This window comes from Leptonotus elevatus, chromosome 21 (assembly GCF_054856555.1).
Source record: "Leptonotus elevatus isolate MCC_2025b chromosome 21, RoL_Lele_1.0, whole genome shotgun sequence".
NCBI classification, from domain to species: Eukaryota; Metazoa; Chordata; class Actinopteri; order Syngnathiformes; family Syngnathidae; genus Leptonotus; species Leptonotus elevatus.
Window position 1 is genome coordinate 11,245,717 of NC_141259.1, and position 24,719 is coordinate 11,270,435.

The 24,719-nt window shown below is 41.0% G+C and overlaps 1 protein-coding gene across 1 annotated transcript in view; it reads left to right on the top strand.

Annotated features, from left to right (window-relative positions):
• ptprn2 (protein tyrosine phosphatase receptor type N2) overlaps positions 1-24,719 on the top strand; it is a 111,948-nt gene that overhangs the window by 6,257 nt on the left and 80,972 nt on the right. The window contains exons 3-10 of the mRNA XM_086065800.1: positions 3,099-3,212; positions 8,552-8,796; positions 9,584-9,962; positions 10,126-10,410; positions 10,527-10,570; positions 10,751-11,109; positions 15,467-15,553; positions 21,392-21,471. Coding sequence (XP_085921926.1) covers positions 3,099-3,212; positions 8,552-8,796; positions 9,584-9,962; positions 10,126-10,410; positions 10,527-10,570; positions 10,751-11,109; positions 15,467-15,553; positions 21,392-21,471 — 1,593 coding nt within the window. The remainder of the gene's footprint in view (positions 1-3,098; positions 3,213-8,551; positions 8,797-9,583; positions 9,963-10,125; positions 10,411-10,526; positions 10,571-10,750; positions 11,110-15,466; positions 15,554-21,391; positions 21,472-24,719) is intronic.

Genomic DNA, 24,719 nt, shown 5'->3' on the forward strand with positions numbered 1-24,719 from the left:
AGATAAAATGCTAAAGGTGATTTATTGCAAACTGTCGATCAGTGTACTTACTTCATGCATGATTTCATGACGTCGCAGACAATATGGAAATAGTCCTGTCTGCTTTGGTTGCCTTGGTAACCCGGCATCGTTGGTGATGAGTAGCAGGAAGGGCGGGGGTCGGCCACTTCACTTTGTCCCTGAAGCGCTAACCTGCTTTACTCTGAGCCCAGTTGCTAATAACAATGTCACGCAGGCCCACTTCATAACAAAAGTAAGGTTTTGTCACCCCAGAATTTTTTTTTGTCTTCCTCTTATTATATAAGGAAGGAAGGAAGGCAGACTGGCAATGACATAACGGGTCTGCTCAATGTTTCATGTGCAGCATCTCTGGTCGGTTTCCATGGCAACGGGGCTCTATTAACAATGCGATTCCCTTCAGGGATTGTCGGGGAAAGGCACTCACTCACTCACTCACTCACTCACTCACTCACTCACTCACTCACTCACTCACTCACTCACTCACTCACTCACTCACTCACTCACTCACTCACTCACTCACTCACTCACTCACTCACTCACTCACTCACTCACTGTTTTCTTTATGTTTTATTTTCCTTGTGTCCTCTTGCAAAGCTAATAATATTGTATTGTATTCTATTTATTCTAAACAGCATGTGACAATGAATCAATCCGTCCCTCTGTTCGTCATGTCTGGATCATGTTGAGGTTATAAAGGAGGATTATTTTTTTTTAAGTAGCGAAACAGTTAAGAGGCATAAATCCAGACACTACTCCACCCACACACTGCCGGCTGCCGTCTCCAGTGTGAACGCTAATGCTTTAGGAAGGAGACAGGAATGTAATTATGCAAAAAAAAAAAAAAAGAAAAGAGAAGGCGGAGGAGACAAGTGATGACTTAAGACACATTTGGACGGGTGTATTGGCAGCACAAATCGATGTGTCCAGACAGGCCATGATGTCGAGTGCAGATAAACAGAGCCATCAGGTTGTGATTGATGAAGTGCTGCGCTTATCTCAACGGACTGATATGTCTAGGAAGTCATTACACTGATTGGTCATCCAAAAATAAAATGAACTTAAAGGTTAGCACTTCACAAAAATGCAATTCTTACAAAGCTCACATCTACAGCTAGCATGCTAACAACCTGTTAGCATAATGTTAATTCTGGAATAACTAGCGCGCCATTGAACAGGGTACAGGTGGAATGCTAACATTATGCAAGCTCGTATGCTAATTTATAGAACGTTGACAACCCAAGATGATTTTTACGTCATGCTCTGTAGTCGTGGTTTCAAAAATGTGTTTCCTTAACAGTTGCTATCTTAAAAGTGCTTACGATGCAACTGAAGATATCCAAAGCTGTGATCAATACCGACATCGGCTAAAACATTCAAATGTAACATACAGCGTGGGCTTTAATGGCCCCGAGCGGGGGAGAGGTGACCACACAATCAATAAAACACTGCTGGTTAATTGTTTATAAGGGGGCCCGGGTTGCGCACTTGGTAACATGTAGTACTTATCTTGTGGACTTGAGCTTATAAAAGCAGAAAGCCAAAGAGCCGCAAGAGAGAGTTACAGTAAATTAAATGTCTTTCTGTACACTCACATGGCTTGCGTGGCCTTCTATAAGCGTTTCCTCCAAGGACATTTATATCATGTTCACCAATAAAAAAAAGAAAAAAAGATGCTTAGTTAAAGGAAGTGGCGTAAATAGTCGACAGGGCATGATATGCTGCTTGGTGCCATGCTACATTGAAATCGGACAGAAAAATGTCCACAAGTATGAAGACAAAATAGTAGTGGTAACATTGGATGATGCAGTGGCACAACATTTTAGTGGCGCTTTTTGATTATTTTGTCAAGACAGTGCATGATATGCTGCTTGCTACCAGACTTCGCTATAAAGGAAAATTAAAAGACTGGAACCAATCGTTTCGCAAATTTACAGAAACATTAGATCATTCTATTGGGGTCACATAAGTTTAGCATTTAGGTCATGAAAGTGCATGATATGCTACGGCAGTGGATGCATCGTATTGGATGATGGAGATAAAGATTAGGCTGACAGGTTACACGTACGTTTTTTAAAAGTTCAAATACTTTGTCTTTGTCGCTTCATCAAGATAGCGCATGATATGCTGCATGCTATCATGTTAAGATAAAAGGGGAAAAAACGAGTCCATTGAAAGAAAAAAATCCCAAATCTGCGGACATACAAAAGGAATGTAGTGTTCTCATGTTATTGAATGACACCTTTTATTCAAGATAGTGTATGATATGCTGCCTGTCACTATGAATTGCTGCTCATCAAAGCAAACGGAAAATTATCGCAAATCTGTTGCCGTCTTTTCTAACGATGAAGATTAAAGTTAGGCTGGAACAAACATTCCCAAACCTGCAAACAAAAAACAGTGGTTGTGTCGCGTTATCGGACGCAGCTTTTCAGTTAAGACTGCATAATATGCTGCATATTGCTGTGGATCTCTTAGCTTGGGAAGAAAAAATTAAGTCACGAGACCCCAAATTTACACGTTAGGCTGGCTTGGTCAAATTGCATGCTTGACATTTTTGTCTGTGCAAAATAATTTCATCAAGAAAGTGCATGATATGCTGCTTTCTGCTATGAAGATCAACTAAAGTAGTCCGGAACCAAAATTTGCGGACAAATAGCATTGTTAGCGTTAGCATCACTTTATCGACAACATCTTTAATCAAGACAGTGCATGATATGCTGCTTGTTGCCATGCCATGCCGTAGTGTATTGATTACACTTTTGGATTGCGCCATTTCTATCCAGTCAAATGGGATGGAATTATATGTGTCATTATTACATTTCGGTCTCCTCCAGAGGTCCCAGGCGGTCTTCCAGTACCACGGGTTAGCTCAGGTTGCCTAGCGACCCGCATCGAGCCAGGCTGATGTGCTAGATTAGCAGAGTCCCCTCCACCCCCCTACTTTTCAACCCCTTGATAAAGTCGTCACTATCACCAAAGGAGCTGCTTATCAGGGTAGAATGTCACCGAGTGGGGACATCTTGCTTCGAAATGCTGTCCGCACATTTTGTTCATGGTCTTCTTCTTCTGCTGTGCAGACGGGGTCTTCGGGAGGTGTCAAGAGCTGACCGGCGCAGACCTGAACACGTACGATGTGTCTTCCTCCGGCTTGCTGCGCCTCAGAACGCTCCTGCAGAAACTGGCTCACAGAGGTACACGCTCACCTGAAATTGTATGCTAACGTGTGAGAAGTATACTTCATTCTGTGTAGTCAGGTATCATTTGAAATGGCAAATCATGGTCAATATGCTAGCATATAACAACATAGCCACCTGGCCTGAGTAAAGAAAGTGTAAAGGTAGCCTGAAAAAGATTGAATATCTTGTCCTGTAGTTAGTGTTTTTTCTAATTAAGTTGCTAAAATGCTGACAGGCTAACAGTTGGTGTGCTAATGTATAGCAGGATAGCCACATGAGTAAAGAAAGCGCTAAGGTAGCCTGGTAATGATTTTGTATCTTAGCTTTTCGTTAGTACCATTTCTAATTAATATGCTTGCAGGCTAACAGTTTAGTATGCTAACATATAGCAAGATAGCCACCTAAAAAATAAAGAGCAAAGGTATCTGAATAATGGTTTTATATCTGGCTCTATAGTTAGTACCATTTCTAATTAATTTGCTAAAATTCTAACAGGCTAACACTTGGTGTGCTAACATATTGCAGGATAGCCACCTGAATAGTAGATACATATTTAGCCTGTAGTTGGGTACTACTGAATTTAAAAAAAGAAAAAACATTGCTAAAATGCTAGGAGTTCCAACATTCCTTGAAATCGGGTATCCTTTTTACTTGTTGATTAATAATTGTACCTCTATTTAAATGTCAGTCAAATCTCATTTTAAGAAAGCGAACAACAAAAAATGAAGAATTTCTTATTCAGAATTTTTTTTCTTACTAACCAGTGCTGAATTCTACAGTATATGCATTACTTTTCAAAAAAGAAAAAAGAAACTCAAATGGTCCCACTCGTTTTTTTAAATTTAAAAATGGGTTTTATAATTTATGCAGAGTCAAAACAAACACGTACACAAAAAACCATGTCTGCTCTACAAATCCTGCCTAGCAACAAAGGACTGCTACTGTATCATTTCGTGCTATCCCATTTATTTATTTGTTTTTTGGTTCCATTAAAAAAATAAAAATAAAATAACATATCTGCATTTCAGTTGTGTGGTTCTGGGTTTGAATTTCTGCTCTGGCCCTCCTGTGCGGCGTTTGCCTAAATGTGCATGTTAGATTTGTTGATGGCTCTAAATTCTCCATAGGAGTGAATGTGAGTGCAATTTTATTTTTTTTGTCTTTACTTTTAATAGGCTCTGTGATTGGGTGGCGACCATTTTAGGCCATGTCCCATGGCCCTCCTCTTCCCCAAAAGTCAGCCAGTCACCGGCAACTTTCAATGAGGGCACTCTCGAAAATGGATGGATGAGTCACACAGTCGGCACTGAGTAAACTGTAACTGCCGTGCTGACCCACCTGGGGGCAGTAGATGCCTTCAACACAAACAGGACCACAAACAGGAGGATTAAGTCCCCAACCCACCCAGTGCAAACATAATTGGCTTTTGCAGGCCACTCTGAGCTTAATATCTTGTAACAGGCGTGAACCATTAACAGTCAGCCGGGAGAAGGGGGGTGAATAAAAAAGTGAAAAAAAGGGAGGGGTGGCGTGAAATGAATAAACGCGGAGGGCTCTCCATTTAAACTCCGACCTTGAAGCGGTGATGTCATCGCTTTGAGTTTGATCTCCCCACAATGCACCGCAGCGCCTGTTTTCTTTTATCGGTGGAGCATCGCTTCCACGGTGCCGTCGGGGGGCTTTGTCCAGAGCATTGTGTCCCGCCAGTTAAATTGCAGAGAACGAAAGGTTGGGGGTACGAAAATGGCGAGGAATGTCAATAGAATCGATTTACAGTCCCCCCTTATCTCGAAAATGGCATGTCAGTCACATCAATAGGAATCGAGCTTTGTACAAAATGGCTGAAAAAGAGGCATCACAATGCCACAATGGCCAAGAATTACAGCAGTCAGCTTGGGGCGTTGCAACTTGGTGAGCAGCCCACAAAAATGATATTAGTAAAGCGGCCGATAAAATAAATTGCAGCTCTGCTTACCTTCTGGCTTTGACATCAGAGCAGAGGCGTCACATTGGTGAGGGCGTTAAGGGTGTTTCTGCATGATAGTGCCGCCGAAGTATTACACTGTAATCTGGCGGCCGAACCCTTGCCGTCACTTGAAAGTGGCTCTGGATCTTCACCCAGTCTATCTTATCATGTCACAAGTGCAGAAGTGTGCCAGTAGTTTTGAGCTTGGGGGTCGCAACAAGGCCAAACAAATGGATTGTATTTTCACTAATGGAGGCAGCGCTTCATCAGCCAGCTGCTGACTTTGATTAATTTGAATATTTTTCAAATATGATGTAATAAAACCCATTTTCATTAGTTTTGACACACAGTACATTTGCTAGATGGTTTTATCGTTAATTGTACGTGTAATATTTGCATGGCATCCAGGAATTTATTATATTGTTTAACGTGAGAGCTAGTTAAAATTCTTTTCACGAGCTTCTTTCTGTCATATGACATATAATTACATTCGCCTGCTGCTTTTATTATCTCGAATGTTGCCGTAAAAGCATACAAAAGCCGTAGTAGCTACAGCATTTCATATGAAAGCATTCTAACCCTCAATTAAAGGTAATTTATCATACCTAAGGGAATTGCATCATCTCGTTTTTAATTTTCTCTCTTCCAGTAAAATGGCACAAATAAAGTTTTCTGAACCTGAAAAATATTGATGCAAATATGTAATCAGCCAAGGCAAGCCTTTGACCATGAACATACAGAACATGTCGTACGGTACATTTAGGAGAGGGCGAACAAGCTTTAATGTTCGCATTCAGTCGGCGTGAGTGCGCATGTAGGCGTCAGGGTCATTTTAAAGTAAGCCGCTTTTAGTGTGAGCAAAATGATTTCCTTCTTTGTTGTTTTGTTCATTTGTTTGTTTGGTCCTTGTCAAGGTTTCTGCCGTGACTACAATGTGAAATGACTAAAGCGGCGAGCTTGTGATGCATATTAGCTTGGCCTTCTCCCGACAAAGACGATAATGATGCTTTTAAGGCATCGCCGCGCTGTCAAAAATGGCACAAATTGAGCTTTTGTTAGATAAAAATATACATTATATTGCCTTTAATGGAATCTGCTGGGTTGCTTTTCTTTACATTTTGCTGCATGTTCTACTTTTGTCATCTTTTAAAATTTGTTTTGAGCACAAATCTGTGCAGGGGAAAAAGACAATAACAAGGCCAAACACAATCATGCCCCACCAAGCAGTGTTGTTTATCAGAAGCTAACGCTAATCTGTGCAGCAAACAAAACCCAATGCAGCTCTGCTTACCTTTTGGCTTTTGTCCACATTTCTCAGCCAATTTAACATTTTCCAAGTCTCACGTTTTCATTTTGACATTACATTTCCATAAAGCATTTCAGAGTCTTCAGAAATAGCTTTCGCTCGTTGCTATAAGTATTACTACTAGGCTATCTAATGTGGGCAAGTATGGTTTGATCATTTTGACCTGCCATGAGAAAGAGGGTTCGAGTGCCCTTTCATTACTCCTCACAGCTTTAATTAATGTTGACTTTCTAATCAATTACAAATAAAAGCAGGCCTCTTAAAGTTTCTCTTTTTATCACCATGGTTGTCTTGTTAAATGCCATCGAAGTAAAAGGTAGACTCCTTCCACTTTCTACTTGACATGTCAACTTTCATTTTGGCTTGTGCACACTATGAAATTATTCATGCTCTCTTTTATTCACGCCGTAAAAAAAATCTAAAAACAAAACTAATTAAAATCACCATTTTAAAAAAGCCACCAGATGAGACGACGGGGAATGTTTGAGAGCGCCGCGTCTAATAGGCTCGGGAATGCTTGGAAGGTCCACACGTGCAAAGCAGACCGGCACGAATATTAGTTTTATTTGAAAGCTGCGGCATTGGTGACGAGGCGTTCATTAACTGAGGCGTTCACTGGAGATGGAAGGGATGGATGGACAGAAAAACGGATGTGCCATATTTAAGCTCATCAAGAGGCATGATAATCAGTTGATAGTGGCTGATTGAAAGAAATCCAACCAGAAATGGCCCAAAAACTTTTTCACAGAGACTTTCATTCACCAATTCAAGTGGACTGTAACAACCAAAAGTGGAACTAAATTCCACTTTGTCCACCAAATTTGAATAGGTTAATTAGTTCCGCGGCGTGCAATATTATTTTTTTTACCACAACACCATCTGGTGGATCACTGCCCCCTTGGCCTCTCTGATGCAAGTGGACTGTAACAGTGCAAAAAAAAATTTGATTACTGTACTACAGTTGCCTTTTTACCTGTATCTGAACATTGATTGGGTTTATTTGCCAGAAATGATTGTCACCAACTTCATTTGGTGGATCACTGCCTCCTCGCCCCCATTGCAAGCAGACAGTAACGGCAAAGTAAAAAATAAATTTTGACTGGCTCTATATCAACATTTTCACCCCAAAGCCACCTGGTTGTGTTATCAGTGGATATAAGGTGCCATATGAAATCTGCCTAACAACCAGTGACCAACCCAAAAATGTAATATGAGCAGTTTTGTTGATGTACAGTATGTTGCGTTATTTATTCTGCCTAGCAACAAGTGTCCTGGCAAAATAAATAATTATATGATTTCTGTCTAGCAACAAGTGACGGGAAAAAAACAGCATTTTTGCAGTTCTGTCGATTTACTATGTTGCCCTATAAATTCTGCCGAGCAACAAACAAATGACTTTGTTAAAAAAAGAAGAAGAAGAGTGAATTCTGCCTTGCAACAAGTGACCAATCTAAAAAAGAAACCCAAAACCAAATTTGTGAAATTGAATTATGCCTGCATATCAGCCTATACTTAAAATAAATACCTCAATAAAGCCTCAAAATCGTGAAACCAGCAAACTTCTCATGTGGCAAAGAATCATCATCAGTGACTATCTCTGGTATTTCCAATGCTCACCACCCTTTTGGCTCATTGAGCATGTTGGCCATGTTTGGGGTGTCGTGTTTTTTCCCCCCCGCTTGGGTAGCTCCATCTGGTCCTGGGCATCCTGGCACCGTGCCCCCTCTGCCTCTCTGGAGTTGTGTATTCCAGCTATGTGTTGGCAATTAGCAGAGATGTTGGCACCATGACACGCTCCCTCAGCTCATTGTCTGGCTATGGTGTGCATGTGTGGACATATCTGTCGGTGGCCCACTACAATGCATCACACTGAGAGGCCGCTGTCATACAAACGACACCCCGGACCAGACATTGATACATCTATTAGCTTCTTATGGGATATTGTCAACCAAAACTGAGCATTATAAGATCGATATTGGCTCTTATTAAAGCTGACAGTGTCTTTAAAATGTCAGTAATTATATTTATGAATTTATTTGAGCTTTATTGTAAAATCGATAGCTCTGCTATTACCTCCCTCAGGTCTTACATGGGAGGATGACGTCACTCAGCAGGTGATCTCCCAAGAGCTCTCCAAACAGAGGAGCGGCCCCCTTGGCCGTCAGGCGGTATCGAAGGTTCCCCTCGGGTCCTACAGCGGGGCCGCTGACAGGAATGCAAGACCCGGGCAGGCAGAGCTCAACAGGAACCTTCAGCGCTTCTTGAAAGGCTTGCACTTTCTGCCACAGCTACAGCCTGGAGTCCAACAAGAGGCAGCCAGCACTCAGGTCAGCGGCTGTTAAATAATCGTTTTACATTTAATACAGAATAAAAGTGCAAAGAAAAAAATGAGCAAAAACAGAAAATCTGTTGAACAATTCTGTGTTGCTCTAAAAATTCAGTCAAGTGACCATGCAAAAAGAATTGAAAAAAAAAAGAAAGTATTTATGTTGTTTCCCTCTGAATTATGCCTAGTAACAAGTGACCAGCCATAAAAAAAAAAAAAAAAATCTATTGAAAATGTTGCCCAATGAATTGTGGCTAACTGCCACGTGATAAGTCAAGAAAAACATTTCAGCAATTCTGTTGCTATAAGGTGCCCTTAAAATTCTGCCAAGCAATACGTTACAATGCAAAAATAGAAGAAGAAAATTTTGTGCAGTTTGAATAACAGCGTGGCTGGCATATTTCAGTATTTCCATTGGACTATGATATTATGAATTTTACCTAGCAACAAGTGACATGGTAAACAGTGCATTTGAATATATATATATATATATTTTTTAAACTATGTATGCTGCCCTACGGATTCAGCCTAGCAACAAGTGACAACTAAAATAAATCATTAAATTACTTTACTCTACCAAGCAACAAGTGACCTGGTAAAAAAAACATTTGAACAATTCTGTTTTTGCCCAATGAATTCTGCCTAGCAACAAGGGACCAGACAAAAAACATTTGAGCAATTCTCTTGATGCAGCAACACGTGTCAATCAAAAGTGAGCATTATTGTATTTATATTGACTCTCATCAGACCGTGCACCAAAAACTATTATTGTTGTGCCCTAACTGTAGAATGAAGGTATTGCCTATGACAGTCCTCCGGATCTTGGTCCACCAAAGTCAGGCTGGAAAGAGACCAGCGTTTACAGCCTTCACAAGGGAGGGGACCAACCCCCCATCACCAAAGTCTTCTCTCAGAGTGGGGAGGGCAGGCACCCCAAGCTTAGCGCCTCCTACAAGCCCCTCTCCAACCACCTGGGGCCGCTCTTCACAGAAGGGGGACCTTCGGGGTCCAAAGGGAAGCTCCGCTACCTTGGTTACGTGCGCCCGCCTCCAGATGAGGTTCGGGTGGCTTTTGGGTCCAAAGCCCCGAAACCTAATCTGGATGGTCTGCTGTTCAGGAGCGGGTCCAACCAAATGACAGCCAAGAAGCCCCCTAATTTCATGAATGGTAACAACTTGCTTTACATCTAACATTGAGATTCTTAAGTGGTTAGATGAGCTAAAGGCTAACAGCTAATGTGCTAATGTTCATAGATACAGTAATGTTAGTTGCTAAAGACTAACATTTAGCCCTAAAAATGCCGCATATATTTTCTTATCTTCCGTCCCAGACCGTTTGTTCCAGGATGTGGTAAACCATTTGGGAGGGCACAGCTTCAACATGGACCCTTGGATGACCAAAGACCTGGACCAGCTGGCCAACGTCATCACCGGAGCTCTGCAGGAAGCTGAGGCGAGGCAACCGAGTCCCGGGGCCCAGCCGGGACCGGGAACCGGCCGTGTCATGGAGGGAAACGGGGACCGAATAGCTGATATGGAACCGAACCAAGTCTTGAGTGTGAAACCGGACAAAGTGCTGGATGTCAACCAGAAAGACTCTTTGAGATTTGGACAAAGTAGGCAACCATGCGGCGCTAGATAGCAAGTGACTAGCACAAGTTATTAGCTTCTTTTTTTTTTTTTAAGATTTACTTGGGTGTTTTAAGACTTTTATTTTCCCGCTTGATTCCAGGCAAAGAAGAAGATGGTGCAGCCAACAAGGAGCCTGTTGACAAGGTGAATTCCAAATGCTTGATCTCCACAGGTGACAACCAGAATGCATACATGGCTAAATTCCTGGAATCCTTTGAATCAATACACCTTTTGTGGCTTGAAAATACAGAAGTTGTGTATTTGTAATTACTTCTCAAACCTTTTAAATGCAGTAGAAATCACTCACGCGCTTATTTCTTGCAGCATACGGCCATTTTCTCCAAGCTTCTCGACTACCTTGACAAGTTTGGTGACTCCTCTGAGGTCCAACCTGCTCCTGGTGAAAAGGCGGTGGGCCTAGAGAGCGTCCGGAGTCGGACCACGCAGTCCAAAGGTGCGGAGAAAGGCATACCGGTACCTGCCAGGGAAGGTGCCACCTTGCGTTTGACCGGTGGCGCGGCGATGTCCGATGCACAGAAAGCCAACTCTGAGATGGGGAAGTGGATGCAAAAGCCTGCCAGTAATGACGTGAAGGTGAAAACTCAACTGGTCCACGTCGGAGTGAAGGAGTTTTCCAGCAGAGGGAAGGACAGACATTTTGGATACATCATAACCGGCTCAGAGTGAGTACATAAGGGGTGACTTTCTTTTTTTATTTTGAGGTGATGACATTTATTAATAATGCCAACAAAAAGGATTGTGTTTAATATGCAACAATATTCTTTTAATATTTAGATTAGAATCTTGAAAATGTAGGACTTTTTTCCTCAAAAATATATTAATGCACTTTTTCAATATTCTGACTTAAATCGAAAGAATATACTTTTTTTAATTTTGAAAACATACAACTTTATTCTCATAATTGTGTACTTGTAATCTTCTCTAAAAAATCTAGTACTTTTTTCTTGTAATATTATGATTTTAATCTTGAAAATATACACCACTTTAATTAGTTATTTATTTAATTAGTGTGTTTTTGTAATATTATACCTTAAATGTAAAATTATTACATTTTATAAAAAAAAAGCACGTTTTTACCTTTAAAATATGACTTTAAAAAAAGATTCTATTCTCATGTGATCATGGCTTGAATCCAGATTTTTTTTTTTAATTGAACATATATCTATATTTTAAGTTTGTTCTCATAATTTTACATTTTTAATCTAAAAAATATGACTGTTTATCTAAAATATACAGCTTTATTATCGTAAATTACGATTTTGATCTCGGAATGTCCGCATTTCTTGAAAATGTACAATTTTATTTTTGTAACTTTTTAATTTGAATCTTGAAAAATGTGTATCTTTTATCTCAAAATTGTTTTTTTTATCTTGAAAAGATATAACTATATTTTGGGGGGAAATACACAAAACTTGTCCTTGCGAGATTTCAATATATACTCATAATCATAATCTTAAATAAAATATGTATCCTGGAAATAAAGGCTTTATGTTTAATAATCTATATAAAAAATATAGGATTCATGCTTAAAAACAGCTTTTAATTAAGATGCAATTTGTCACCTTTTTCATACGAAAGTATAGCATTTGTAGAGTGAAAAAAAGAAATCAGTGTGTTGCTGTGCTGCATTTAATGATAACTGCGTGTGGGTGTGGGCTCAGGCTCAGTAATTATTATCCACTGTGTCTTCGCACCCCCTCCCGGCCCTCTTTCAAATCCCTTTATGGCGTTATCAAGTGTTGTGTCACGGGGTTGTCCTTCACCTGTGTCGCGCTGTAAAGTCACCACGCTGTGTGTGGGTGCTGATGTTCCAGAAGAAAAGTTTTATAATTTTATTCTCTAAAAAGGACACGTCATCGGCCTACCAAGGTGTCTGCTCGCAGTGAGTGGACGCCAACCAGCTTATCTGGCAGACAGCCTCTGACATGATGCTTCTGCTTGGGGAATAAGAGGAAAGGCCGGATGTGGAAGTGGGGGAAGCGAATAAAGGAGACAGAGAGTAGTACCCTCATGGGGCAGGGGGTGGGGCGAGTGCTAGCATCAACAAGCGAGACACTCGTGGAGCTCTTCGCTTGCCAGAACCGCCGTAGAGGGACGCAAACATGCCTAGAATTTCTTCCGCCGTAATAGTACGATCCTAAATAACGCCGTCTGACTCGTTCTAGGTGACGCTGTTCCACTCCAATGCAGTAGATGGCGGTCATGCCCAAAAGCTTGGCTTGTGGATCTGGTGGGCCAACTTTTTCCAGATCCACCCCAACATGTCAAATATATCACTATTATGAACATAACTTCTGTTTTTAACTAACAATCGTAATTCCGGTAAAAATAATAATTTAATTAAAAACTTGCTTATCTGTGGCAATCCAAGAATAAAAACTCTTGCCCAATCGACCGACCAACCGACCGACCTACCTGTGATCCAATGATAGCTTCATATCTAAAAAAATTTTTCAAGCTTAATGTCTGTGAGCCCAGCATAAACTCAAATATTTTTTTTGCTCAAAAATAAGCCAATTTCAGTTTAAAAAAAAGAAAGAAAAAAGACTACTTGGGTCAATTTTAACCAAATTTCTGGGTTGTTTTGCACAAACCAACCCACCAAAATGGGTAATTTTGTACAAAGTAACCCAGAAAGTTGGGTCAAATTGACCCTAGTAGCAGTTGGTTTCTTTATGACCCAAATTTGATTATTTTTTATCCAAATGATGACAAGCGGATTGGATGTTTCTAGAAGGTAGGTAATAAGCTCGGCGGGTACACTCTAAAAACTATTGGGTCAAAAAAGAACCCAATATGGGTAATTTTTCGCCGGTCAATTTGACCTACCCTTCGAAATTCTAAATTGGGTCAACCCACAAAATTGCATCGCTTCGTACAGAAAAACACAGAAAAATGAAAACCACTGAACAACTCTATGTTGACCACAGACAAAATTTGCAATCGTGAATATTGAACAAGTTTAACAATTCCAATTATGGAAGCAATCATTCTCCCAGCAGAAATGTGGCCCTATTATTTGTTTATGCGCACCTTGATCAACAAACTGTGATCTCACAGAACCCCGATTCAAGCAAAGAAACATCCTTGAATCCTTTTCAAGTTTGAATAATGTTCTTCTTGAAAGCCTCTTGGTTAGTCGTTCCAGCGTGGTTTCAATGCGATCCGTGACTTTTTGTTGACCTTGCCGCCTCTCCACACATTCTCGGTTAAATTGACAGCAACCAAGTAGCTTTCTTGTGTGTCCTTCTCATTTATTTGGCCCCGCGCTTTTCTCTCTCCCCACCACCCCCCCAACCCCCCTCCTGCAAATTACCTTTTGTTTGGTCTATTTCCTCGGCGATTTAGCCTGCGAGAACGAGAGAGAGAGAGAGAGAGAGAGAGAGAGAGAGAGAAGACGTGGACTGAGCTGAGATGAGGCATGGCTTTATCAGACCGCCATTACACTTCACCTCCATTCCATTTGCACCTTATTATTCTCGTCTGGCGGCGAGGGGCGCGTGTTCCTGCCCGCCGCGTTTGTGTACTCTCACTTTGGACGTGTGAGAGAGAGAGAGAGAGAGAGAGAATGGTGTTCAAAGAGCAAGAAAGATGAGAAGAGGTGGAGGAGGAGGGAAATGGCGGAGAGGCGCATCCATATGATGCAGCCATTACACCTCATGCAGGTTCCATTTGCACCTTATTGTTTGTCTCATTGCGGGAACAAAAGCAGGTGATTTAGCAAGCCCGAAGAGGCAGCTGATCCCCCGCCTTTCTTTAGACACTGTTTGTGGGATTTTTGGACAGTGGTAGTACAAATACTTGGTTACTCTACTTTACTTGAAGTGTTTATTTTTCTAACGATTCTGAAAGTTTTTTTCCGACTTCAGGTTGTAACGTACTTTCTGTTGAAGTCAGTACAGATAAAGCTTTAGAGCGCTCCGAAGCATCCGCTGGATCGGGCTTTTGTTGATGATGAGTTCCAGGCCTTTGGTTAGATTTTCCGTGGCTTTCCGCAAGCGCCTGCTCTACGAGTTTGGTGTTTTCAACACTGGTAGTAGTAGCAGGCCTTCTGTTGCGTACGTTCTTAAGAACAGATCTAGAGCTGTCAAAATAATAGTCAATTATCAAATTAAATCAACAACTCTTTTAACTCAATCACTCACCAGGCTGTTTTCCTGGATTTTGGCTGATTGGCTGAACGCCCACAGAATATTGTGTTCTATTGCTATAAAAACATGAAACCTACCAAAAGAAAGATTAGGTTGTCTTTTTTCATCAGGAAAAAAAGTATATTTGTTTGTGTTTCCGTTTTGCAGCAATTAGCATTAGAATATAGCTTTAAGCTATAAGTTGTATCATTATTTACAAAACGGTTGAAAACACTGGCAAAAAGAGCTTGTTGCAACAAGGCCCTGGTTGATCTCTTATACTCTGCTGCCACCTACTGGCCGTTTTTTTGTAATAACTACCATCGCTTTAAGCGACCTCTTCAGGTCAAAAGCTGCATCAAAGCCTTCTGTATGCTCTTGCATAACTTATAAATACGTATTTGGGAGTGAAGGACAAAGTATTAAAAAACATTTATACGTCTTTGGGTTTTAATGAGTTAATAATCGAGTAATCTTTGGTAGCCATTTTTTAATTTAAATTTGTCCAAATCCTCTGATTTCAGCATATCAATAGTAATTGTTCACTTATTTCTGTAGTCCTTCATGAAAGAAGACGGATTATGCTCTGTGTTTATTCAAAATATAACCTTTGCAAACATCTGTTTTTACTTTGGATATGGACTATTTTTTTTATCACTATACAAATACAAAATAAACACCAATCACTGGTTAATAAAAAGGAATCAGGGGTAATGCAAAATTAAATGAATCCAATTAGTCGAATAATCGATAGATTATAGTGACAGCATCCTGATTCTCAAACGTGAGAGGAACAACGAATCGAGCCCATTTTAACAACCGCCAGTGTCTTACGCTTGGAGGTCCGACACGCATGTGACGCCCAGCTGTCTGTGTGCATCCACCCCAGCTCCCTCACCTCCGACCAGGCCACCGACTTGATGGAACGACTCACCCACGAGCTCAACCTCCACGCCGCTGACCTCACGCAGTTGTCGTAAGTACCCGTGAAGTTACGCGCACCCACGTTGTCGCCAGTAATCACGGAAGCCATTTATAGATGGGTCTGGTGCTACACACAATCTGCGATGTGAATCAGTACACTACACGGGAATCTAGACTATATTGAAGTTGTTCAACCTTAAAATCAATCTGAAGAAAGTCAGCTATTTTAATCACTACACTAGTAAAGGCCTTGTTCACATTTTGTGCCATATTTTGCATCGTATTTTAGACTTCTAAGCTGTTTGTACTTTGAACTGTTCTGAGGACATCAACTACGTGAATCACTGCTACCAATTGCCTTGTTCAAATTATGGGTAATATTAATTGGTCAATTTGTTCAACCTCAAAAGTGTGAAATATTGAAGTTGTTTAACCTTCCCACAAATCTGAAAAAAGTCACCTACGTGAAACACTACACTTTCATTGACCTTGTTCAAATTTGATACCATATCGAAATTTTCAAATTGTTTGTGGAAGTAGTCAACGTGAACTACTACATACAGATTCAAATTTTTCAATTTTAGAAAGATTCTGTGGAAAGTCATTGACTACACTTAACTACCAAGGAGCTTGTTCATTTTCTGGACTGTAATTTCTGAAGCTGAATTTCAAGTCGTTCAACTTTCAAAACAACCCATGGAAAGAAAAAACTACTTGAACCACTACATTAACGATGGCCTTGTTCTAATTTTGCACCGTATTTATCCATGAAACGTTGTCCTTGTAAGTGGTTCGACCTTCCAACTATTCAGAGAAGTCATCTCCCTGAACCACTACACTTTGAATAGCCTTCTTCTAATTTGTCACCATATTTTCTTGGAAATTTTAGACTTCCCAGTTATTCAACCTTCAAGCCCATCAAGGTTCCAGTCTCCGTTGAAATTTACTTCAGTTGAAAATTTCCACATCTCCCAGCGTGGGAAAAACATTGTGACACAATGCAAGGGCTGCACTCGTCTGAAAAAAACTTTGCAGCAGCGCCAGTGAACGTAGGCGTTTGTTGTTTATCTGACCTTTCCGAGTGTTTGACTTCTCCGAGCGGCCCTAATTACCTCCGGAACAGTTGTGATGTGTCTTCTGTATTCAAACCGCCGCCTCTGACTCTGTACGCCTCGTCAAAGTAAAAGAACAGTCAAGCCATCAAATCCTTCTCGGTTCGAGTCAAAGAGAGAGTGGAGGCAGCAGCGATGTGGATGTGTGGATAGCGGGCCGCAAATAGACAAAGTTGTTCAGCGGGAGGCACTTAATGTATTCGCAAGCGACCAAACTGTCCTTGAACCCGGGCTGGTGCGTTCCTGTACGCCGGCTCCGCTGTACGTCTGGTGTCAGGTCATGTAGGCGGCTGACGAGACATGTTCGATGTAAATACAACAAGAAGCAGCAGCGGCGTCCCGGTGGATATTTATTAATAACGATTTGCATTTTGCGCCTCTTTAAAACACACTAAAGTGAGAATCAACTGCTGAGATGTCCCCAAAAACTTTGCTGGGCTGCGTCGCTAACGTCGCCCACTGCAGGTAGTGCTATACCAGCTAGCTAGCAATGAGCTTTGGCTGGGTACTGCTGAGGCTAAACAGAGTTACCCTGAAGTCAGTAATCATCCCCTCCGTGGTGGCAAATAAGATACATTTCTGACGAGTATTGTCCTGATGAAGAGAGAAGCCATGCTAATTGCTAAGCTAACCAAAGATTGACACAGCTAGCGAGTTTATTACCAGAATTAAGTGCCTTGGTCATTGCCTTTTGCGCCTCTTTAAAGCACATTTTATAGCAAAAGTGAGAATCAACCGCCGAGATGTCCCAAAAACCTTTGCATTGCTAATGTCACCCACTGCAGGTAGTGCTACTTGCGCTACACCAGCTAGCTAGCAAGCAAATGAGCTTTGGCTGGGTACTGCTGAGGCTAAACAGAGTTACCCTGAAGTCACGGCAAATAAGATACATTTCTGACAAGTATTGACCTGATGAAGAGAGAAGCCATGCTAATTGCTAAGCTAACCAAAGATTGACACAGCTAGCGAGTTTATTACCAGAATTAAGTGCTTGGGTCATCGAGCCCACTTTTCACAGACATCTGGCTAGAACCACATTAAAATCAGAGAACATCCAAATTTAAACATTTATTCGTAGAAAAGCTATTTGTGCTGTTAGGGTTAGGGGCTGTCACATTCCAAGATGGCGCTAAAGCCCTGTCTAATTAGAAATTGGTCTCAAGGAAGTAAAGTTTTGGCTTTCAACACCAAGCAAACTGGGCATCAATTACATGCGTTTTTTGCGATTCACAGCAGGGCTCCCTACCCTCCCTAGTTCACTGCGCACTTTTGTAACCTCAAGGACTGTAGATTTTTCTCTAATAAAGCTGCCCGAGATGCTATAACCGCTCTGTATCCTGTGCACGCCTATCAAATCTCTCCTCGGTGACCTCGAAGGAAATTCCGCCAAGGAGATTCTCGATGTTTTTACGTCCGGGCTTCCAATTTATTTGCGACGAGCACGAACACCGGGACGTGTCATCAGGCCGGCACTGATTGAGTTAATCCTGTTATTACAGCTGCCATATCACATCACCGCTAATCAACCCTGATGCTAACGCACGTGATGAGCACTATCTGGATACTGATGAGGAGGCGATGATATGGCCAGATGTGGCTAAAGTATTTGTACCCTGTACAGAAGTAGAAGTACAAATACTGGTGTTTAGAGAAAAAAGAAGAAGAAAGTACAGATTCAACTACTGTACCTATGTCAAAAACTTAAAAATGGGTAAAAGGAGAGACTCATTTAGCCATTTTCAGCAATAAAAAGTAAAAATTTTGTTTAGGATATTAATTTGATCACTTTATTATTGTTCATGTACAATTGATGCCTTTAAATACACATTTGGCCACTTGCTGTCGACTGAAAATTACATCACAAGTGCTCAGGGCTAAGGTAACAAGTGGCAAAATGTGTTTTTGAAGGTATATGCATGAAGAATAATGAAGTTATCAAATTAATTATAGACAAATATTAACTTTTTTACTGCTTTAAATGGCTAAGTGAGTTAAGTATCCCTTCAAAATATATATATATTTTTTTTACAATACAATGCGTACAATTCAGAGCTATTTTCTTTATTAAAAACATATTTAAAAATTTTGTGGTGTTTTTTGGTAGACTTGAATAGATTACTAGCATTTCAATTTATTTTCATAAATGATGGCAGGGAGGGACTTATAAACGAATAAATGAATAAATAAATAAGCAAAACCTGTTCCCAATAATGAAAATCTGCCGGTAATTGAATTTAATTTTTATTTATTTATAGTTGTCTATTGATGGTACAAAATGATGGCTAAGTACAACTTTTTTCCCAATAAAGCGCAAATCACTTTAGCATAGTTCTTTGCCAAGATGGCACCAAAACATCGTGATTTTAATTTTTTAGTTTTTTTAGCAAATATCAGAGGATAAAAATCTGAAAATAAGGTACAAATTTAATTTACGTGACCATGCAAATCGTTGTTTGAAATGAATGGAAATGCAATTAATCTGTTCCAGCTTCCCCCAGCAGCCCCTCTGCCCCCCCCCCCCATCCCTAAAAATGTTAATAAGAAAAATAGCACTTTCAAATCGTTAAATAAAATATAAAGAATTAAACCGTTTTTGCCACATTTTTTGCTGCACTATTTATTGTTCGGCCATCTAATGCATTTTTTGTAAGCATTTGTTAGCTTTTCTAAGCTAAAGTTATGTGGTTGATTTAAATACTGAACATATAGTTATTATTTTATGCTTAGTTTGACAATAGACCTAAGCTGTCGGTGGCAATCAAGAAAAATTGTGCACAAATCTGCCAAAACGTTGTGAAGTCAGCTGAGCAAGTCTAAGCAAAAAAAAAGAGAAAAACGATAGCTTGCATCTTGAAAAATTGGTATGCGCCATCACTCGCATCTCAAGGTCCGCACCACTGGATATGACGACTTCATATTTGCTTCGACCGCAGTCTACTAAGGACTGCGCACAGTGTACATCGTTCCATACAAAAGATAAATGAAGAAAATGTCCTCCTTTGCCGCCCCCCTCCCACTTTTGACTTCCTTTCCTCTAATGAAAGCCCACTGGAGTCGAACTGGCCCAGACAGAGGACGCGGCGCGACGCGAGCCTATTGTGCCGCTCGCCGTGAGGCCGCGGCAGGTGAGTGTTTGAACCCCCCCCCCCCCCCCCAAACCCCGTCTGAATATGCTCGGGAGCTGGGTCAGAGCGCACCGGCCCGCTTTTCCGTGCCAGCTCTTTTTCTGAAGCCCCCCGGATAAGGACTCGGCGGGAGAGATGCTGAAATGTGACAAACAGGCGAGGCGGACATTTTGATGAAGGGGCTGGAGTTTTAAGATAGTCAAGCCTGCGGTGATCATTTTTGGAGAGTGATGATTGGCTGAGAGGGGGGGGATAGGAGTCTCGGTTGAGATGACGTAAGGGTTTTACCCAGCTCAGGCGCTAGGGGGAGCGGGACACACACAATTCCGCTAGCCACACACTCACACTAATCACATCCCACCAGCAGAGCTAATATGAAGCCCATGCTTACACATCCGATAACACAGGAGAAAGTGTGAAGTCCTCTAGATAGTATCATCCTTGACTCCAATCCCCGCCACATTCCACTGTGCGCACGTTTCCTCCGTTACTTCATTTAAATGGAGTTGGGGAGGAAAAGACACCAGTTCAATTTGAGATGCTCGGAGATCTGCGGCCAAGGGGAACGAAGATTGTGGAAATATTGACATTTACTAGAGCAAATAGAACCCAGGTGAAGCATTAGAGACGCCCCCCACCCACACCCCCCTTCTCCATGCGAACAGTGTGTGCGCGTGAGGGATTGTGTTCACAAATCATTGCATGGCTGGGTCCATCTGTCCGCAAGTATTGGCTCATATTTTGCTCGCAGCCCTGGGAGAGTGCAGGTGACTGATGGTGGAGTGAGTTTGTGTCGTAGAATTCCAGTGGGTTATCTGGGATGCAGGCTGACAGGAAATACTGTGGTGCCTTGAGATAAGAGTGACCCAACTTATGACTTTTTCAAGATACGAGTCGTCATTGGTTTTATTTTATTTATTTTTTTTTGCTTTGACTAAACATAAATCCACACTTTGCCTTAAGTCTGTTTAGCTCAATGCTAACATGCAATGTAAATCACCATAGACGGGCTAAGAAATAACATCACGGTGTTATATGGTTGTATTAAAGGGAGAAAAAAATAGTTTTTTTTTTATTCCATATAATTGTTTCATTATGGTGTGCTGCTTATAAAGTACAACAATTTAGATTGATTTTTTTTTTCTTCTTCACAAACATTTTTGTTTTTTGTGGTGGTGGAACAGATTAATGGATTCTCCATTCATTTCAATGGGAAAGATGATTTTAGATGCACGTTTTGTTTTTTTTGTCCACCACTGTAGTTTCACTTGGGATTTTAGCATGTTCTCAAATGTAATGCACATCCACCAGATACACGTTTTCTTCTTTCTCTTATCCCCGTGCACTGCAGGGAGTTGTTCCATTCCGAGAGCACGGTTGTTAGCCTTAACTTGACGGCCAAGCTCAGGGACCTTTAAACATTTATTCTGCTCCAGGGAGAGACAAGTCCGCTGCCGACTCCTGACCGGACAGCGGCGAGTAAGTGCAGGGAGTGTACATACACAAGCAGGTTTCTGCGGGTTAAATGGAGCCATGTTACTTAGCTTTTTGCACCGTCACAGGAAAGCTGAACTTGAGATGCCGTTTTCTAGACAAACACATTCCTCGAGGTCAAAACTTGAAATTTCAGCGCTAATTTCTGTCTTCCCGCAGTGTTCTCGGCCCGGCGTTGACTTTCCGAGTCGGGCCCAACCCCACCAATGTAACCACAGCAGATCTGGTGCAAGTCGCAGGTAAGAGAGAGGCTTTTTTATCACTTACTACAGTACATTCATCATCTCATTTTTCGCCCCACGCCGTCAAATCGCCGCTTGAGCAAATGAGAACACAGATTAGCCTCTTCTGATACGGCCGCTTCTCATCCTTGTACAAGCTGTAACCCTGATCGTGGAGGATTATTAACACCGCGGTGACAGATGACCATCCATTACCGAGGAGTCACATCCACTCTTCACATATTGGCTGCGTTAAGAACACATTATTTGCTCTCTTTATGAAGACGAATGGAAGGATATAGAAAGAGTACACTGCAAAAAATGAAATCTATTGTTAGCATCAAGGTTTACTTACAATTTCATGAAATGATGGATTTGACGGATGTTTGGACGTGTTAACATTTAAAATAACTTTTAAAAATAGATTTTTTCAATTAAAATTTAATTGAGTTAGTCAACTCTAGTTCACAGTAGCTAAGCTAGCCCTGGGGTATTACTTGCGTGTGTGTGCTTCTATATATATATTTTTTTAAAGCATTAAGCGTTTTTGGCACACATACCAATATGTTCGAAAATTAAGTAAAAAAAACTTTATTCGTAACTTTGTGATTTATTAGTATGTCTGCAGTGCATTATTTAGATTCAGCATTTTTTTCCCATAATGCAATGGGGTATTGAATTGCGCATGCGCTAGTAATACCCTGTGGCATTATGGGAAAATATGCTATGTTTGTAGCGTTTAGCTTGGGCGAATGTTTGAACGATTTTGCGAGTACGTTTGAACGTTTTTAAATACGTTCAAATGTAATTGCCAGTGAAAAATGTTTACTTGAAATTGGCTGTTCCACGCTTACATAATTTTTTACTCTTAAAAGTATTCAACTTTTTGTTTAATTTTTATTACTGCTTATGTGTAAATATTGGTGTAGGTAGTATAAATAAACTAGTGTTAAAACATTGGTGTGTTTTTTTTAACGCGATGTTTACTTGTTAATCTTCCTATTCTGTTTGTAGATAATATGGTCAGCATTTGCAGATTTTGTTTTTTAAACCCGTTTTTTTTTTTTTTTTTGCAGTTTACTCACTTTTCCGTCCTTTTTCTTTTGGTCTGGATTTGAAACGCTGTTAAAAATCAGCATTTAGGACCACCGTGCATTCCCTGGATCCAAACCTTTTCAGTGTGGGTGTGTTAACTTACACCTAACATCATGTTATCTATTTTTACACACACCTTATGTAAAAGTAAAATATGCATTTATGGAGCCCGGAGACCACCTAGCTAACAACAAAGTGCAATTGAGTGCTTGCAAAGTGCTTGTAATTGAACTCCCCGCCTTATTTACACCAACTGTTATTCTGTGTAGCTATTTAAGTCTTTCTAGGGAGAGTAGCAAAAGATGATCGAGATTTGTGGGTGAGCTTTGGTTGACTGTGCTTGTGTGAAAATAAGCTTTTGCGCCAGATTACAGAGTGTAGTCATACTGCACCCTCGCCGTAACCCTTTTGTTTGCAGTGTTTGTGTTTGTTTAACAAAGGGATTAAATAGGAAAATCCTTTCTGCTGCAGGAAGTATGCCTCTGTTGCCTACGGGTGGGAGTCGCTCTCTATTTTTTCTTACTATTTATTCAATGACCCACATTTCCATGAATAAAGTAAATTACAGTACATTTACTTCCAATGGAAGCAAAATGGAAGTGTTGTGTAAATTAGTGTAACATTTGCCAAGAAAAGCTTCTCAGCATTGTGAAAAGTAAAAAGTTCTCTCCAGTTGTTTTGTTGACGCGGCATGTTTGTGCTGTGGGTTTTCCGCAGTACAACCTCGTCACATTTGCCTTTTCCCTCAAATTCTTCCTTTCTCTATCCCTTTATACCCCTCCCTCCGATTTGATGGACTTAGATGAGATGGCGTGTAGCGAGCACTAATGAAAGGCGTGAGCGAGGCTGAAATGTCAGCCCAAATGTTAAGTCAACATGACCCGCGTTGATGAATTATGAATCTGGGCCTACCTGAATAGCAATCGGTAACCATTCAAACTCACTCCCGCTTCTAATTGGTCGTCGTTATTCACAACGGATGCCGAGCCTCGACGAGGATGAAATATTAAACAGCAACATTTGTGCCCCAGCTGACCTTTAAGATCAAACCATCCCAAAGCTTCATTTCCTGCCTACCATACCACCGTGTGAAATCGAGTGGACTTCCAACCCTCCCACCTCTTATATTAGCACTGATGCAAAGTGAATACGCGGTTCAAATCCTGTTCTGTTGCATCAGCGCTCCGAATATCACCTCGACGATGACTCAAACGCAACATGGCGACAGCATGTTTTTTTTTTTTCCTCTTAAAATGGTTACCAGGTTGTGAAGCAAGAGCATGCTTTAAATGGAATCTGAAAATCAAACTGACGCCCACATGCAGCGGCCACCTGGGTAATCCCGGCTGACCTTTGCCTTATGTGTGACTGCGCATAAATGACGTGGCCTCCTAATGAACTCATCAAAACCCCACGCTGCATTCTGGCCTCAACCTGCTGCTGGGAGCCCGCGCAGCATGACTTATTGCAATGGAACAGCACATGTAGTCTTCGTTTCCAGCTTCACAAGCACTGAAACTGCTGTCATTTGGTTCGTATCAGAAGAGTAAACTACTTTATTGTATTTCTTCAGTGACATATAAGGATGGACGAACGGGGCAGGTAATCACTACTTTAGAATATTTGATGATATCCTGCGTGATTTAAACATTTTGAGGCAGAATTTTCAAAACACGTTGAATAACTCCAAATTCCACAAAAATCATGCGTCTTAGCCACATTGCCGTCTTTTTTTTAAATTCCAAAATATAACCGCCTATATATTGGACTTAAATAAGAATTCATTTTGTTAGTGAGAGGACATAAGAGGAGGAGCTGCACTAACCAATGCATAACCGCCGGCAACTGAGATATTTTGCGATACATCAGGAAGGTGAAACGTTCATAAATTATTTTAACTAAGAGAATTCTTGTTATGCTAACACGTTTTGGTCGGGATGGTCCCATGCGGCGTATTTCGCCAAGTTTTACACCAGGCGTCCACTTTTTTTTGCCATGTGTATGTCAATCACTTAGTTTTCATAGCGATTCATACGATAAACCATTGAAACTCCTATTTACTTCCAAATTCACGTTTGCGTTCTCTTTTGCATCTAATCGATAGCAGGGACGGACTTACGTAGCAGGCATTGACCGGAACTAGAAGTACTACCTGCTTTTGCATCTAAGAA